Raw genomic sequence first — 18,801 nt, forward strand, 5'->3', positions numbered from 1 at the left:
CTCAAATCATGAAATATATAAATCTCTGATTAAACTATTGGCAGATCAGTCACACAGTTGCATAGCAAGTTCCACCCAAACACTTACTGATTGGTTCCCCACCCTGGGACATGGACAATATGTACCCCACTAAAAACATTCCCTTCTCACTGGACACAGTGTGAAACAGACTTTTCTCTGTGATACACCTCTGAAGATGCCAGCCACAGATGCAGGCGAAATGTTAGGAACAAGATCTACCAGATCACGGCCACACAACAACCAGTTGAATCCGGCCATGAAAGCCTTCGACAATACATAGTCACACAGTTGTTCTGCCACAAATGAAATAATCAGCTTTAGGTTGGAATGCATGTATGGTTTGCATTTTCAATTCTGACGCATGCTGGGATTTACTGCCAAGAGCAGGGAAATCCCAGCAATTAATTTTGATGCAGTTGTTTGTCTTGTTCCATACTAGAGGTCATGCTACAGCAGGTCGGTCCAATTTATTACTTCTCCCTGCCTTCTTACCCACCAAATGCAGCCCAACAGTCATATCTGGCAGCCAAGTTTTGCAAACCAGAATACAGGCCTAGTGTGCTGCATTCAGCTTTGTAGATACAAGTTATGCAGCCTGTATTCAAATATGATAAAGATCTGTTTGAAAATTCAGGAACTGAATTCTCTTTTGCAATAGCCTTTAAAACAATCTACTCTGATGTAATATCACTTGTTTCAACAGGGTTCACTGAGTAATAGTTTTAGGGCAGCAACTAGAATGAAACTTAGCCACCTGGAATATGCAAAAGGTACAGTTTGTGAGGCAGGAGACTCCACCTGTGCCCTAGCTGCTTCACATGGCTTCCTCTTTGTCCCCATCAACATAATTCCATCTCCCAATCTGGGCAATTATTTATGGATTTCAGCATAACCACAAACTTTGATTGAGTTACTGGGTCAAAGCTAAACATTGTGTGGCACGATAGATACATACAACTGGTTCACCATGGGCTAGGAGCCAGAATGCATCAACTCGTTGCTCAGTTTTCCTGTATTTGTGGCATAATTGAATTTTTGAGCAAAGTCTTTCTCCCAAGGGATAGCAAATAGGTAATAGACATGTAGTGAGTAATTGCCATGTAAATCATATTGTCTAGTTTATTTTGTTTGTCAAGGTTTCTATATGTGAAATGCTTGTCGACAAAAATTGTAGTGTTGAAATCTCAGAAGGCAATCAGATGTGCACACCTAAGTCTATAGTAGACAGCATATCTCACACAGCAACCTTGGCAAAACCACGTGGAAGGGGGGGTATTGCTGAAGGTTGTGACTATACAGAAAAGCCAGCAAGTGCTATAATTCTGGCACCTATTTCTCTTCCCTTGGAATTCAGGCTTTCCCAGAAATCACTGTCAGCATAACTCGCTGCAGAATGTGAGAATTCCATCTTACTTGTGTTGGAACTCAAAGATTAATAGTTTGGACCAAAAAAAATACTCATGGAAGAAAATTCTATTTTACTCCAGACTTTGGTGGTCTTGTCTGCTAAATCTTAAATGTCTTTCTGCTTGTTTTATGAAAGCATCACAGCAACAGCTGCCAGCATAGGTGCGGCTGGAATCCCACAAGCTGGCCTTGTAACCATGGTCATCGTTCTGACATCAGTGGGTCTGCCTACAGATGACATCACTCTAATAATTGCTGTTGACTGGGCATTGTAAGTGAATTAAAGTGCTTTCAGCTATCTCCAAATCAAGATGGTTTATGTCAACTTGGGACAGTTCAGTTTGTTGAAACCTACAACATGCTGTGAGCCAAAGGAGGGGGTAGTAGGCTTGGCCTGAAAGCCATAGCCCACTTCCCCATGGCTTTATTGGGTGTCCCCGTCTGAGAATTGTTTAGCTGACTCAGGCCACAGCTTCATCTAGTTCAGAAAATAGTCTCCAAGAATGACAAGCTGAATGCCTCCAAAAGGCTCATAAGCAGGGCATGATTGTGACAGACTGTGACAATATGAACATGTCAATGTAGTTTACTTGAGGTGTGTCCAAGACTTGTGTCCTTTGTTGTTGTTTTTTACCAAATGTTCCCTTGATATAGGTTTGTGGGACTTAAAGTAAACCTATAGAAGACCAGCTTGTCCACAGGAAAAGAGGCTGGAGCAGTGAGGAACTGCTGAACTCTTCTGATCTAATGCAACCCTTGGCATTAAACATATTCAGAGTTTTTGACAAATTAAAAAAATCAAATATAAAGTACCAAAGAACTTAAAGTAGTACAAGTTCTTTCAGTTATCCCATGATGAACATTTTCTGCTGTTCGTCCCTAGTTGAATATGGAGGTATACTGCTGAATTTCATTATCTTCCTTGCTTCATTAGACCTATCAGCCATGAACAGTAGGGAGGAATTTTCATAACATATGGCCCTTTCCGCATGGGCCAAGCAGTACCTGGGGGGGGTGTTGCTTGCGCCCCAGGCCGCCGATAGTCCCACCTGGCGCTGCTGCTTACGCGCCTTGGCCGACCTGACTGCGCTTCCCCCCCCCGGGGGGGGAACAACCTTTAAAGGGTTGTTGTTGGGGGGAAAGGTTTAAACAACCTTTAAAGGGTTGTTGTTGGGGGGAAAGCGTCTTCCCGGCGGTGCGGTGCGAACCGCTACCGCTGGGGAAATACTGCTTCGTCTCCTGCTGGCCCGTCCCACTCACCTCTGGTTCTCCATACTGTTGCCCGTCCCACTCACCTTGTCCCTGTGATAGCACTGCTGGCGTTGAAGCCCATAAGGGCAGCGCGCATGGGCTTCGGACGCTTCAGCAGGCGCATCACTGGTAGACTATCGGGATTCAAGGTGGCAGTGGTAGGGAACTGAGCAAGAGGCGATATCTACGCGGAGCCGCCTCTGCCATTTGTCGGGCACTCTGCTGCGGCTGGCCCTCGCAGATGCAAGCGATGCACTTAAGCCTCGCCACGCCGTGGAATTCTGCACGGACGTGGAGGCTTAACAGGAGCAATGCGGAAACGGCATTACATACAGATTTGAGAGGTCTTTGCATATTAAACCAACGTAGCAGATATGACACTACCACGAAGTCTAGTGAAAGATAATAGTAGACCAGTGACCATTAATCTCTGCTATTTAGGGATCTTCTTTATTCTAGAACGCTCCGTTAAGGTCCAAGTGCCTTTGGGACAGAACTCGGTAGGCACCAGGTCCCAAGTAGAGCATTCTAGTACAAAGAAGGTTCAGGAAATGGCAGATTAATATACAATTCTACTGTCATCTTTTGGTGGAAAAGAGTATAATAATCTTCATGAATTAATTTACCATGAAAACTGCACTTAATTAATATGTTGTCCAGAGGTGAACAGGAGTCAAATGGTGCTTGGAGGCAAAAAAAACCCTCCTGGCGCCCCCCACGGAGCAATGCTTACTCGCGAGTAAGAACTGCATACTCACAAGTTGGGCTACAGCCCCACTTCCCAGCTCAGCAGCCAGGGCACCAGTTTCTCTGGCATCCCAGCTGCTGGGAGAGAAGGGGACCCGATGGCAGCCCATCTTTCCAGCCCAGCAGCTGGCTGCTGGATCTGAGCTGGGCGAGGCTGCAGTCACTCCCTCCCCACCTCCATCAGAGACCCCATGGAGCCTCCGATAAAGGTTGGGAGAGCAAGCCTGGCTGCAGCCTGCGCCGGAATTGGAGCCTGCCAGGTTCTGAGCCTGGCGCAGGTTGCTGCTGCCCCCTCCCCTCTCCCTCAGTCCAGCAGCAGGGATGCATGGGAGTGGGGCGGTGGGATTTCATCCTCCCTGCTTTGGCCCTGGGACGACGTGGACGGGGCTGAGGGAGAGCAAGGTTTGATGAGGCTTCGTGCTCATCAGACTTCTGCCTCCCTCACCCAACTCTCTGGTTATGTGGGGGGCCGATTTTGCACCCCAACGTGACTGGAATGGTTGCGCCTGGTTGCGCCTCTGATGTTGTCTGCCTTGCTATATAAGACATGAACTGAGCTGCTCAATCCTAATTCACATCTCTTACTGAATAAATACTAATTTTGTAAAGGTAGTTTGTGGCATCCATTGTGTACTAGAGATAAGACTTCTTTCAACAATGTACGTTGTGGTTTGCATTAACATATAATTAAGCATACTGGCTGAAATTTACAGGGCTGTTGTGAGGAGAAAAAAAGATGGAGAGTAGAATAATGTAAGCTGCTTTGGTCTCCACTGTTGATAAAAGTGAAGTATACATAAGGTAAATAAATAGGCAAGACAAAAGATATGTTGGTAAATGGCTGAAAACAAGATAATGATGAAGGGAAAGGCAAGAGGTTATGGGGATTGTCAGGGGGAAAGATAGAGGAAATATTGCAGGGAAAGTGATACAAGGAAAGTAAGGTGCCCGTCACAAGTCCTTGAGAGTTCCCTACCATGCAAGGAGGTCTGGCCCGGTGGCCAGCACCAAATAACTAGGTCATTGTTTTCCTAGGTAAAGATTGCTGGGAGAGGAAACCTGAAACCAGAAGGACAGATAAATGTAGGTTGGCTTTTTGGCAGGAAGTAAAGAAGGAAGCAGAAAAAGAAGAAAAGAAGAGGGGAGGGGAGGAGAAATGAGATACCTCCCACAAGTCCTTGCATGTTTCCATTTGTATTGTGTATTATGTAAAGACAAAAGAAGAGTACTTTAAAGCCTCTAATGTTACAGTGAATTGTAGTTATTCTTAATTAGCTTTCAGAAGGTAACCATGTTGGCTTGCAATGGAACAGCTAGATTCAAGTGCAGTAGTACTTTAGAGACCCACAAGATTTTGGGGGTGTAAGTTTTGAAAGTCGAAGCTCCTTCATCTGATGAAGGGAACTCTGACTTCCAAAAGCTTATAACCTCACAATCTTGTTGGTCTGTAAGGTGCTACTATACTCGAATCTAGCTTAATTAGCTTTGGAATTCATAAAGGAAAGTTAATCTTTATTTTTGTATGTACACACGCACTTAACACCATATAAAACTTTTGGTTCAACCCAACTTCCTCTTCTATTAAGCTAAAAAGCTAAAATCTGGACAATGCTGCTTTTGGGCCATCATTTTGCTTTTGTAAGCCAAACATCTGGATGTTCCTGGATTTCAGCTTTATGACCCACATCAATATATTAACCAATGTGATTGACTTTTCAGATGTGTTTGTTTGCACTGGAAAAATGAGGAAATCACATAATGAATTTCAGATTTAATGTAGCTGTGCCAAGATGAACTTGAGTCAGCTTCAAATAATGTACTAAAGTAGTTTTAGCTAATACACCTGCCCTTTCCCCTCAATTTTTTATGTTCTTGAAATCAGCTTACAAGCTGCTTTTTGCAAATGTTTTCCTTTTCAGCAGTTCCCTGAAAAACTGATAAGTCAGAATGAAATTGATTTTAACGGGCTATGCATGAAGGGAAAAAAGTGAAAAAAATTGTTGAGAGAAATTAAATGCTACAAAAAGCTAACATTACAGCAACACGGAGATGGAGGGAGATATATCTACACTATTTCCAAACATACAGATGTTATCTTCCAGCATTTTATTCTTTTACCTCAGACTATGGACTCTTTTCTTCTGTATCCATCAACAGTAAAAGTCCACAATCTATTTCTTTTCCAACTGGAATGAAAACATTGTGTTTTCTACTCTCCATCTGGACATGCTTAATGGCTCCCCATGCGAATTTCTGTGTGTTTTTTTAAAAAATTAGACTATATAAAGTACACTTCCCTTCCTTGTTCTCCTGTTTTTGTCCTTACAGTATGTTCCAGTTTTATTTTTAATACTTGGCTCAAAATATATTTCCTTCATTATTTTCAAAATATTCTTAATATTTCTGGACTGGTGGAATAAGAGGATTCTTTCTTTGCTTTCCGATCCACTTAAGTTCCACAGGATTCCACACTTCATAACATTAGCTCCAGAAAAGCCCACTCAGGAATTCTTGGTTGCCAGCAAGAAGAAATCAGGAGACCAGAAGCACATTGCCTGTTAGATAACGGAGTTAGATTTGTGGAAATTCAGAATGATTGCTGTTATTTGTTTAAATAAAATATTTATGACATTTTTTGTCTAGCAAAGGTAGCCAAAGTATCTTACAAGTACCATTAGTTTAAAACAGCACAATCATCAATAATAGCCAATATATAATTATCAAAATATGTTAAAAGATTATTAAAATCCAGGGTGGATTTGATTTAAATCATTAATCCTTAAGACTTGATTTAAATCATGTTTTTTTTTACATAAAGATTCATTCTTTCTGGTATAACCTTAACATTTACAACCAGATGAAGGTTTTATTTAAAATAACTTTTCAGATTAGTTTTACAGTTATAGAAAAAATTACTGATGTTGTTTTACTATTAGAAATACATAGATAAATAATTATGAAATTATTGCAAGATGAACTCCAGTTTAATAGGTTAATCATTCATATTTGGACAACTTTTCTGCTGTACTTTATTGAAAAGAGAAAAATAATCATTCCCCTAATAACAATTTAAATAGTTTCATGTAACCAAAACAATACATTGTAGTATATGTATTCTTGCATTTGCTTAAATATCTGTGTTTGTTAACTGATGGGGACTTAGTTTAATTATTTTACCCTGTAGACCTGTGGCACATTGCTCCATTTCTCTCACACACTTTTTCAGCAGCTTCCCTGCAACATCTACTCTGCTGGGTGGACGGCGGAAAGGGTGCCTCTCCACCAGCAGAAATTAAGCCGGTGGAGGAGAGGGGGCCGTTTGCACGGGAGAGTGTGAGCGGCCCCCGCAGAGGCCGGCGCAGAAGAGGCGGCTCTGCAGGGAGCTGCCTCTTCTGCGTCCCCCCCCCCACTCACTTCGTCCTCCAGCGTCAGTCTGGAAGGCTGCAGGGACCCGCCCATGCTGCCCTCTGACCTCCAGGGGTCAGAGGGCAGCGTGGGCGGGTCTCAGCAGCCCTCCAGACTGACGCTGGAGGACGAGGTGAGTGGGGGGACGGGAAAGCGGCGTCTTCGGCGCAATGCAGTTCTCACTGCGCCAATGGGAAGGCAGCGCTTTCCAAAAACCTCCCTCGGGAAGGGAGGCAGAAAGCGGCGCCTTCGCGCCGCTCCAGGCCGCTTAGGACGGTGCTGCTGCATTGCACCAGCGCTGCCTGTGCGAACAACTCCCCAGGAACTGGTGTTTTTCCGTCCCTGGGCCGCTGTTTTTGGCCCCGTGCGGAAAGGGCCCCAGTCTTAATGATTGAACCATATTAATGAAGTTTAGGTTTTCAGTCAGATAAAAAGAAGAGTTTGACGCATAAATAAACTAGGCAATTTTTTCATCAAATATCTCTTTTTCTAGTCTGCTTTTTTATCACAAATTTATCTATGGTGGTTCCTGGGTGGTCAGATTTTTTTCTTTCTTTGAAGTGATATACTGTGGATATGTGATATATTTTTTGTAACTAAAGCACTATTCTAGACAGATAACTCTGAAACTATAGAACAGTAGGATGGAGATCTCAAAGAAGGAGAGTTTCCACAATCCTTTAAATTGATGATGGATTCCCTGAAACCAAAAAGTCAGTGCTGTTATTTTGTTATTGATACCATTTCAACTTGGTACTCATTGTGTTTGCTGCCACTCAGTACTGCCTTAAAAAGGAATATTTGCTTTTCTTTATTTCTTCATAACAGCTGTATCAAAATGACAGTAATATGCAGTAATAACAACAAATATATCTTTGCTCAAATACAATAGTTCCTGAAGGCAGTCTTTAAGAAATAGGATGAAATCAAAACATTTACCAACCTGAAGGTTCTGCCTTTTCAAACTTATTTCTTTTGTCATCTTCATCAAAGCCCTTCTCATGAACTTCATCAAAGCCCTTCTTCATCAAAGCATCATAAGAAGTCATTTGCATTTTGCCCACATGCCTACCATACCTGTAACTAGAGGAACTTCATTAAAATATCCCCAACGAGGTCTCTTTTGCAACCTGCTACCATTATAGGTTTTCTTGCCAAGGAGAGGATAATATGATAAAATCTCAAGCTATATACACAAAGATCCCAGATTTGTGGAGGATTCTGCTCATTAATTTCCATTTTTACTGCTTGTCCTTCCCTCCACACGCCGAACTTCTTGTGCAGATCTGTAAACTTAGCACTTAAGAGGCAAGGGGTTCATTCTGTATACATAGATTTACAAAGGAACGATGGGGCTAAGGTATTTTTGTCAACTCTGTATGTTTATTTTATAACATTTTTTGCTGTGAAGAAGCATGTTATCTCTGCCATCACAAATTCATCTGTGATAATATCTTCTAGAAAGAAAAATTGCTCATAAACCTCTGGAAGAGCATGATATTGTGAATGGATTAGTGGAGTTCATTTATCCAAAAATCTAAACACTGCATGAATAATTTTAATTAAATATGCAATTAAATTATTTATTGTGAGCCTTTTGGCCTGAATTCTTTACGAAGGTATGTGTGGTATTTCTACTAGAAAGAATAAAGTCTAAATTTTTGAGATCAATTTTTTAGAGCACCCCCAATAATCTCTAATGCTGCTATTAGACTGGAAACAGGTGTGATCTTAGTTGGGGCTGATATGGTTGGAGTCCATATTGTATTGGCCAAGAATGCATAAATCCACTAGGGGGTTAATTCATCTTTTATTAATAGAACCATATATTTCTCAAAGGAGAAAGCTAGTTGAGTCCAAATTGAGATATTATGGTTTTTCTACTCAGATGCTAGTAATGATGGATTATGCATGGGCTAAGGAGATACTTAAACAGAGAATGCTGGAAGCTGAAGACAGCACAATATGAATAGAATTAAATAATTTCTTTTTGATCCTAACACATTAAACAAGGTGGCATTGGTAATGTATGTAAGACTGTTAGATATTTCTGATTGTAGAAGATCTTTTACCTTATTAAGATACAATGCAGTACACACAGTGGTTTTTATGGTAAATATTGAGGAATCCCATCTGAAGAGCGTTTATGTATATGAAATTATGGATCACTGGAGTCACCTGAGCATATTCTGTTTGAATGCAAGAGGCATGATGGCATTAGAAGGATTCTTATTAGCCATATACTAGCCCGTTTTCCAGGAAGGGACAGGAAAACAATAACAGTGTTTCTTGTGAAAATTTTGTAATCACACTTAAAGTAGCTAAATTTGCTGGGATTGCAAAATCAGAAATTTAAGGGACATTGAAGTTGGTTCAGTACTGTTTTAGTATAATACTACGTGATTATTGTACAGATAACTACAGCATAGCAGATACAGGTAAGTCAGAACGGACGAAATGTGCTGGAAATACAGTCCGTTTAACACAACCGCCACGGCAACGCGGAAGCAGAGGAGCAGAACACCTGCGCGCTGAGAGTGCGTTTTCAAGCCGTGAATCTTCCTCAGTGCATGTGTTCATTCATTGTAATCATCGTAATGCAATAGCTTGTTTCCAAAAATCTCATTCAAATATTTAATGATTTTATATATCACAGGCAGTATAACAATATTTCCACATTGCCGTGGTGGTTGTGTTAAACGGACTGTATTTCCAGCACATTTCGTCCGTTCTGACTTACCTGTATGATTATGAAGTGACAGTAGATCCATGATGTTGATATGATACTGTCACTAATGGCCGTTGTATGAATTTATGAATGGACGCTTGTATTAATGAATCTGTGATATTCTGCCAACATTAGTATCTGCTATACTGTAGTTATCTGTACAATAATCACATAGTATTATACTATCTCCTTGTCGTGTGGCGAGTTTTTGGATTTGGCCAATCTTTCTGTTGTTGCCTTGTTTATTTCTCGCCAGTTGCTCTTTTTCCATCAGTACTGTTTTAACCTGATTGATAGAGAAATGTAATGTTATTTATTTGGGTCTGAGCTAGTTTTATTTAAATTGATTGTATTATATCAGTATAAAAATGTTTGATTTTATAACTATTTTAATCATGTATTTTACCACTAAACATTATTAGTATTTGAGAATAGTTATTGTTTTTACACAAACTGGTTTTAAAGTTTTAATGGACTTTTATATTTATTTCCCAGTTCTTCGGTCACCTATTATATGTGAATAAGATCTCCTTGGAACACTAATAATTTGTTATACTATGGCTTATTTTACGTTTTATGGATGGTCTATGACTGTAATACATAAATCAACCATGCTGAGGAAGGCAATGGCAAGCCACTTCTTCTCATCTCTTGACTTGAAAACCCCATGAGGGGTTGCCATGAATAGGTTGCAACTTGACAGCACAAAATTATTTAATTGGTTATTAACTTCAGAGTAAGCATATATAAGATTAGACTGCTTGAAAGGGAACCTTTCTTAGCCTTACTATTACTGCTTTGTTTGACAGAGACAGGTTTCGAACAATGATCAATGTCCTGGGGGATGCCCTTGCTGCTGGAATAATGGCTCATATCTGCAGAAAAGAATTTACCAAGGATGGGTCTGAGGTAGGACCAAAGCGATTAGATAATTTTGAATAGTCACTGGCCGAATCTCCACTGAGAATTAAAGATAGATGCAACCAGGATTCAAAAGAAACAGAACCTTTTCACCGAGGTTTCTCCTTTCCCACTGCAGCATGTTTCTAGTGACGGCATCTATGTCTATCATGGATTCAAGCAATGTGACAATCCCCAAGAACACGCGATTAGCTTGGCGGGTCTGTTCTGATTAGCTGTTGTGTTGTGTTGGGGCGGGACCTTTTTTGTCGCGAAAATACGTGGTGAGCACATAAGCACATATGCACAATAACCCCACCTATGCAGCTTTCTTTGGCTATCGTGTTGTTGCGGGAACCATACTGCTCAGTTTCGTTACCACGTAGTTTCAGCATTTAATTTTTTTTTCATGTTGGCACAGAATGCACTGAATGCAATTTTGCAATCTCCAGCTCCCTCGTTCCCTCGTGCCCACGGTTTAATGCTAGCCTCAGCTGGCGCAAAAGAAAAATATCTGTGGCACACTGCACACTCCGATTGGCTGGAAGGCCTCTGCGTCACTCCCTACGGCAGGAAATTTGAATCCACATTAGACCCCTGAACCTCCCCACCGATCTGGATTGGACACGTGTTTTTTTAAAAGGTGCACTCCCAGGCAGGTTCTTAAAAAACACGGGATAAGGGGCAGAGGGAACACCAGAACAGGGATGAATCTGTGTTTGGCGGTTCAGCTGTGGGGAGTTTGTCGTGAAACCTGAATATTTCGTGTGAGTATCACACAATTAATCGGTAGTGGGGATTCCACGACTGTGGAGCAGATATTAGATATTGAGGCTGAAATATGCAGCTGAATGGCCCACGCTTGCCTGATCTTGTCAGTTTTCAGGAGCAAAGCAGGACCTTTCCTGAAAGCTGCAGCAGCAGCAACCTTTATTAGGCATATAACATAAAGTCTGATATATTACCAAAACATTTGGGATGTACAGAACAAAAATGTAATCAAGACGAAGACAGAAGAACTGTCAGAGTCACTTACAGATTTATCTAAAACCAGACAGGGAAAGAAATTTCTGATACCCACATATCTCGGACAGTCGAGTATAATATGGGCAAGCATCTCCACTTGATTCTTACAATGTGAACAGACCTGATTCTGCAGAGGGATAGATAAATAGTGCATACCCAAATAGTGCACTTTTATACCTTATGCCAATAAAGGTCTATTGTGATTGTGATAAATAGTGACCCTTAGTAATGGCAGATGGTAAAGTATTACATCTGGCCCTTGTAGTAATCCATTTTTGGGGAGTTCAGTTAATAACAGAGAAATAGTTATCGCTGTCAGGTTCTCAAATGTAATTTAGAGGGAAAAGATTGAATGCATATATTGAATGCTTGTTTTCTGCAGCCAGAAATACAGGTGGTGATTTGGTAAACTTGAATCACCCCAAAACCCACAAAAGAGCAGCTGTGAATCACCACAGTTGCTGCCACCACAGTTGCTGCCTGGGAAGAGCAGGAAGAGGCCCTTGGCATCTGCAGATGGGGGGATGGGGGGGGCCTCTCAGTCATGCCCCATGAGGGCAGGGCAACGTCACCAGGGGAGATTGGCCAGAGCTTACATAAGGCCAGGCTGGCCTTTGTGTTCAAACCATGTGCCCTGGCAGGCCAAAACTCGCCCACCCACCTCTCCCCTTTTCCTATTTTGTTGATGTGTTAATGCATGCTGCTTTGTCATAGCCATTCAGCAGTTTGGCACATGGGAATTGATCTGAGGGGCTGGGAAAGGGAAGCTGGGGAGCTACCTCCCCTCCCCCACTGTGGTATGGAATGCTAGGCAAGACACTGACCGCCCAGCTTAGCATTGCAACGAAGTTCCCGTAAGAGGCCGACCAAACACTGGAGCTCCACAGCAGCGGCAAGGGCATCCGTCAGCCAGCAGGGTGGTGGGAAGAGCAGCTTGCCCTGGAGGCACCCCTGGGGTGGGGCTGCCCAGTGTTACATATCAGATCAGAATCCCATGTTTTGCCTCACGCTTCTTACTGCGCAATAAATGTTTGGCTACGGCCAAGTAATTTTTCCCAGCCATGAGTGTTGTGTGATTATTGAGTCTAAGGGCTCCGAAAAGGGGTGGTCCCATCCTTGGGCAGCAAACAACCTTTTCTGGTTTTCATTTTACTGAAAAATCCCAGGCTAATCAGCAGAGCAAAATTAGCCTGATACCGAAAAAGCTGAATAGGTCTTGGCTTGTCTGACTTTTACTTGCAGAGAGCAGAGCTCTCCACTCTCTTCCCACTGGATTGCAAAGCTGGTTTTTAGCTTTACTATTGGGGAGAGAGAGCTAGTTTGCTTGAATAGAGCAGAGCTCTCCACTCTCTGCAAGCAACCCCCACCCATCTAATCCCAAAGTTGGTTGCCAGCTTTGAGATTGGGGAGGGAACTGGATTGCTTGCAGAGAGCTCAGCTTTCTGCTCTCTGCAAGCAACCTCCCCATCCCAAAGCTGGTTGCTGGCTTTGCGATCAAGGAGGGAGCTGGGTTGCTTGCAGAAAGTGGAACTCTCTGCATTCTGCAAGCAACCCCTTCTCCATGGGGGAAGAAGTTCTCCCCACCACCACTTTTCAATGTGGACTTGAGAAGTGGCAGCAGGGAGAACGATTTTTTTTCAATTTTGAGTTGTTAAAACCCCAAGACATTCAATAAAAAGCTAAATAAAGCTGATCAGTATCAGCTTTATCAAAAATTTCTAGGTTCTAAAAACCTAAACCTGAAATTTACAAAGCAGCTATCAATTGTTTGTTCTGAGCCCTAGTCAGAAGAGTACTTCTGGCCAGGGAGGGGGGAATTTTTGCAAATTCTCTCCTTCCACAGCATATTCCCACAACGCACCATGCATTGTTACTGAGTCCCATGAACCTTGTGGATTTCAGTACAAAACACAAGCACAGGGTGCTGTAGCCAGAAGGCAGAGGAAGAATACTTCTCTAGAGTACTGCCATGGAAATACTTCCATGGAAGCTGAATCTGGAAGTATGCATGGTTTTTAGTCAGGGCAGTTGTAAAATCTGACTATAGTAGCAGCAAAATTGTATCCATGGATTGTCACAGTTTAAGAGACATGATAGAGTTTTCAGTTTCAGACTGCTGGTAGGGACCCAGTGTTTTCAGTATACCTCTTATATAAAATCTCTTGGAAGGGCAGAATATCAGGGAGAGGTTCAGATGACCACACTTTCATCTAAATGAACAGGGCGGTATAAAAATCGAAATAATAAATAAATAAATAAATAAATTCTAACATAATGGTCTATATCTTTCTGATTTGTATATAGGTGCCTTTCATCTGCGAAACAAAGCCCATCAGCATTCACCAGATCATGGCTTACCAACGAAATGGTTGTGTAAAGACCATGAATGAAGCCTGTGGGGCAGAACCAGCAAAAACATTCCAGCATCACATACCTATTCAAGTTGAGCAAGAAGAAAACCACATAGAGAACCACACAGAGACATCCCTCAGTAAAGACCACTGCACTATTGAAATCAACGAACTAGAAACAAATGTTTAACCGTCAAACATGGTGATATCCGAAATCTAATAATACCCAATGACTACCTCGCAGCTGGCAGTGGGGACAGAATTTTGCCTTGAGTGGAAATATAGGATGACTGCCATGAGTGAATTAAAGCTAGGCCAGCTGTGAACATCTGTGAAGACTGACGGTTTTAAAGGGTGTGGCTTTTTCAATGGGTTGATTTTAGGTCTGATAAATGGACTACTTTGATGTTATTTTGGGCAACTGATATGATTCCAAATGAGTATTCAATACTTTTATGGGGGCAAAAAGTCTGGTTAAAACGGTTCCTAACAGCTTTCCGTCTCCCACTCCCACTAACCATGACAGTTCTGCAGCATTTAGTAATTTTTTAAAATTGTTTTGTTTCATTAATCAAACAGAGGAGTCATGCTTAGTTCCAGAATGATCTATGGTATTGCACTGATATTTTAGCACCAAGCAACACATCTCATTACATTTAATAAGTATGACAAGCTGAAAAGAACAGGCCAGGGTATAATTTCTTATTTGGAAGACAATATTATTCTTATAAACCTTGCAAAATAAAAAAAATTGCAGTGTAAACAAATCAGAGTCCAAAATATTCATCATTCTATTTGAATATTATTTTTCTGTGTATCTGATATGTCAGTTTTATTGCAGGTTGTATTTCAGTGCTTTCATTTTTATTTCCTTCTCTTATATCTCCATTGACTGCAATGGATTGTGGGATTGTGAAGCAGTGGCATTTTTTTTAGCTTGCAAGGTTTATCATGTGCATATTTCAAATTATATTTCTTTTTAAACAACAATTTTAATTATTTTATTATTAACAGAACAGTCTTATTCTTGAGATTCTTGAAAGGTAGGTATTAAGCTGCAGTCTCAAAACATCCCAACAAGAAGATGTCAGTTTGCCTTCCAAGTGCCAGATGCATGCTGCTTCTTTTTCTTTCTTCCTTCTATCCTTTTTTTAAAAATCTAGCTCCATAAGTGTTGGTATTCACAGTGTCTGGACTGTGGGAGCCCAAACACAAAAGAATTGGTGCTAAAGAAGAGTATGCAATGTTCTGTCATCTGTATAGGCTGTATGTACAATGACAATTGTGAACCAGATCTCTTAATATAGACTTTGTGGTCAAAAAGAAGACTAAACATAGGCTGGGATCCAATGTGCATGACTGTGGCCCAGTTTTATTATGATGTTATCCTCAGTTCCATTGTAATGATATTATCATCGCCACCTTTCAGTGTTTCTCTGAATCCATTGCATAACCATGTATTTTTACCACATGTGGTACCCTGGCTAGATTTCCTTTGGTCCAAGTGTCCAGCCATGCATTCCTTTGCTTCTGTATGGGAATGATGTAGATTTGAGGAATAAGGAAGCCATACTGGATTTTGAACAGACAGTGCCAGTTTCAGGGCTGTAAATTGGATTTGATGAAATATTGACTGGCATATCTTCAGTCATTGTGCAGACTTAGGCCCTAACTAGAGGAGATTTTAGTAGATCTGTGATGGTAGCTACCCAGCCTTTTAAAAATACAAATAGCAGCTAATTCAGTCCCCCCAGTTCAGACTGGGGCTGCAATTCAACTGGGGAAGGGGAATTTCGCTTCTACCCCTGCCAGACAGAGTTGACTCTTCTCAATTCCCAATTACAAATACACAGAAGAAGAAAAAGCAATCCAAAAAAGGTGCAGCTGCTATTCCCATTTAAAAGAGGAGAGAATCTGATCTCCAAGCATCTCACCTAGTTAAACACTTTGACCAAGGAGGTCTAGGTTCAAATTCTGCTCAGCCATAAAGCTCACTGGAGATTTTGGGCCAGTTGCTGTCTCTAAGTCTACTACCTCACAGGGGGGTGAGAACTATGTTAATCACAAAGTTCCTTGAAGGATTAAAAAATATAAACTAACATTTTGGCAGATGTAAGTTTATGACAAGTGTAGTTCCACGACAAACTAATTTTGTTACACAAAATCTTAAAAGGAATCTTTTGCCTCTGAATGTCCTGGTTACAGAAGTGCTATGTGGTATGAGCAGTGCTCGTCTGAACATACTCTGGCAAGCAATGATTTAAGGTTGGATCCTGGATCCAGAAATCTCCTATACTTCAAACCTTTGAAGAAGTGGCAACTTCATGATCTGTTTAAGGCCACTGGGAACTTGACTTCTCTTGGGACTGGAAGCTACCTTCCTTTTCAGTGCCTGCTTTGGAGAAAAGATATCTTTTATGGTGAATGACTTCCTGTTCAGTTTGGGTTTGGTTTCATGGCCAATTGACCATGTCTGTGCACACTCCCATCTCTTGCCTCATCCTTTCTCTTTCCATAAAGTTTTACTTTCCCAGATCACCTGTTACTCTGGCAATCTGGGTATCTTTCACCCCAGCCTTATTCTTTCATTATAGATAGAGAGTAACTTTTAGGTCATGTACAATACAAACCTATAGGATTTCTCTAAAGTAAGTTCCACTGTATTCAGTGAATTTAATTTCAAATAAGTGTACATAGGTCTGCCCTGGTGGGTTGATGAAAATGAGAGGTGGGACCATTTTGGGGAAGTAAACAAGGATCTGACACTGTTTACACATGTGCACCAGCCCCCTGAGATTTGTCTTCTGTGGAAACTTGCTGTGGAACCTTGATTCTTGTTTTCATTCTCTATCTGGCTGTCTCTCCCCCTCTCCCATATTCACGCACTTTGGATATCTCTTGAGTCCTTAAATTATAAAGCAACTCTTCATGTATAACCAGTGTTTTCAATGGAAATTGTTTTTAATAAATATGTCATCTTCTGCTAGGGTGAAGTGCTTTCTTATTTATTGTTCAATAGAGCTGATATGACATATTTTCATATTTTACACTGTTTGGTTTTCCAAGTTTGGCCATTCTGTTTTTGAATGAGAAATTTCATTTTTGGTATTTGAATCTATACATTTAAAGGTGAAATATTTACCCCAGAATTCATGTGAATGTCTTAGATATGCTGGGATCTCACTTGATTGGTGGTTGTGGGTCTGGTAGATCTTGTTCCTAATGTTTCACCTGCATCTGTGGCTGGCATCTTCAGAGGTGTATCACAGAGGGAAGTCTGTTACATACTGTGTCCAGTGAGAAGGGAACCACAGCCACACAGCCCGGAAAACCCACAACAACCAGTTGAATCTGGCCGTGAAAGCCTTTGACAATACATCACTTGATTGGGTTTATTTTGTTCAAATATGAAAAATCATTATTGGTCAAATACTAAATAGTACTGGATAATATCATACACTGTTATCCTACTATTACATTTCAGCTTTCAAATACTGCCAAATATTAAATAGTACTGCACGCCAGCAATCAAATACCCTTAAATATTTACATACCAAGTAGTTTCCAAATTGTACTCCAAGGAATACCAAGGTTTTTGGAAGCTTATCAGGAGGTTCTCAGTGCCAAGATCACCAGTGGGAGACAAAATATAATCTTGCTTAAAATACTGGTTTTTTCTTTGCAATAGCCACAGAGAAATAGTAAATTTGGCACCATATTTTTAGGTAACAGTGAACCTCAACACTGCTCCATGTGAACTCAGTACACTCTAGAATATGTCCCAGAATCCTCTCAAACAATAGTGTTTAATCTGTGGGTTGCACAGCTTCATGTACTGGTTCAAAAGTGCTTTAATTAGTGCTTTTCTCTCTTTTTTCATTATCTTGTAGGGGATTTTGGAAGGACTTGCTGCTAATATGCATCCATAGAGAGTCAGGGCTAATGGGCACATCCCAGTACAAAAAACTTTGAACAGCATTGCAAAGAAAATGCAACACCCATCAGTCTTTTCTCCTCTTTATTAAAAACATTACTGCTTAGAACTCTAGCACTTTTCTTGGTTTCACTTGTTTGCTTTCAACAGGTGCATTAAAAGAAAAAGAACCAACAGGTATAGGACTACCACCATCATAATCAGGAGCAGAGAAGAAGAAGAAGAAGAAGGAGGAGGAGGAGGAGGAGGAGGAGGAAGAAGAGGAAGAAGAGGAAGAGGAGGAGGAGGAAGAAGAAGAAGAAGAAGAAGAAGAGTAGTTTTGGATTTATATCCCCCCTTTCTCTCCTGTAGGAGACTCAAAGGGGCTTACAATCTTCTTGCCCTTCCCCCCTCACAACAAACACCCTGTGAGGTGGGTGGGGCTGAACTGTGCCCAGGGCACACGCATGCCTGTGCCCCTGTTGTGGTGCCGCCTGCCCCCACCCTGCCATGGAACACCTCCAGAATGCCCCCACTACAGTGTGGCCCAGGGTGTCATGCCCCCCACTCTTTTGTCGCTATGCCACTGATCATAATGCAACTACTAAGAAAGCTACACTATCGCTCAGTTCTTAGATATTCACGAGGCCTCCAGAAAAATTAAAACCTCTGTTCCTTCTTCTTTTCAAGGATAAACTCTAATCATGCCTGGTGGTCTCAAGCTAATCATAGGCTAAAGTACCAATGAATGGGATGCGCAAATAATATTCTAAGATCTTGTGAGATTTGCTCAGTGATAAAAATAGCCATATTGGAATAGAACAAGCAATACTGGAGAAGAACGAGTAACGTTCTGACTAGTTAGCAGACCAGACAGACTCTTCTCTAAAATGAAGATTTCAGACCTAGAAGCTTGCCATTGTTTCTCACTCTAGCAATGACCTCTGGTCTCTCTTTGTTTGCTGAGTGGCACAGATGCTAGAGTTCTAACTTATAACCATTAAAGAAAATTATTTCAGTAAATGAGTTAGAGGAGGCAAATTCTTATTGCT

The 18,801-nt window shown here is 41.3% G+C and overlaps 1 protein-coding gene across 1 annotated transcript in view; it reads left to right on the forward strand.

Moving 5' to 3' along the window:
• Positions 1-16,826, forward strand: part of SLC1A7 (solute carrier family 1 member 7) — a 69,835-nt gene extending 53,009 nt beyond the window's left edge. Inside the window, exons 9-11 of the mRNA XM_048497722.1 lie at positions 1,565-1,699; positions 10,369-10,468; positions 13,790-16,826. Of these exons, the coding sequence (XP_048353679.1) occupies positions 1,565-1,699; positions 10,369-10,468; positions 13,790-14,026 (472 nt within the window). The 3' untranslated portion in view covers positions 14,027-16,826. The remainder of the gene's footprint in view (positions 1-1,564; positions 1,700-10,368; positions 10,469-13,789) is intronic.
• Positions 16,827-18,801: the final 1,975 nt, after the last annotated feature.

Source organism: Sphaerodactylus townsendi, linkage group LG05, assembly GCF_021028975.2.
Source record: "Sphaerodactylus townsendi isolate TG3544 linkage group LG05, MPM_Stown_v2.3, whole genome shotgun sequence".
In the NCBI taxonomy this organism is placed as follows: Eukaryota; Metazoa; Chordata; class Lepidosauria; order Squamata; family Sphaerodactylidae; genus Sphaerodactylus; species Sphaerodactylus townsendi.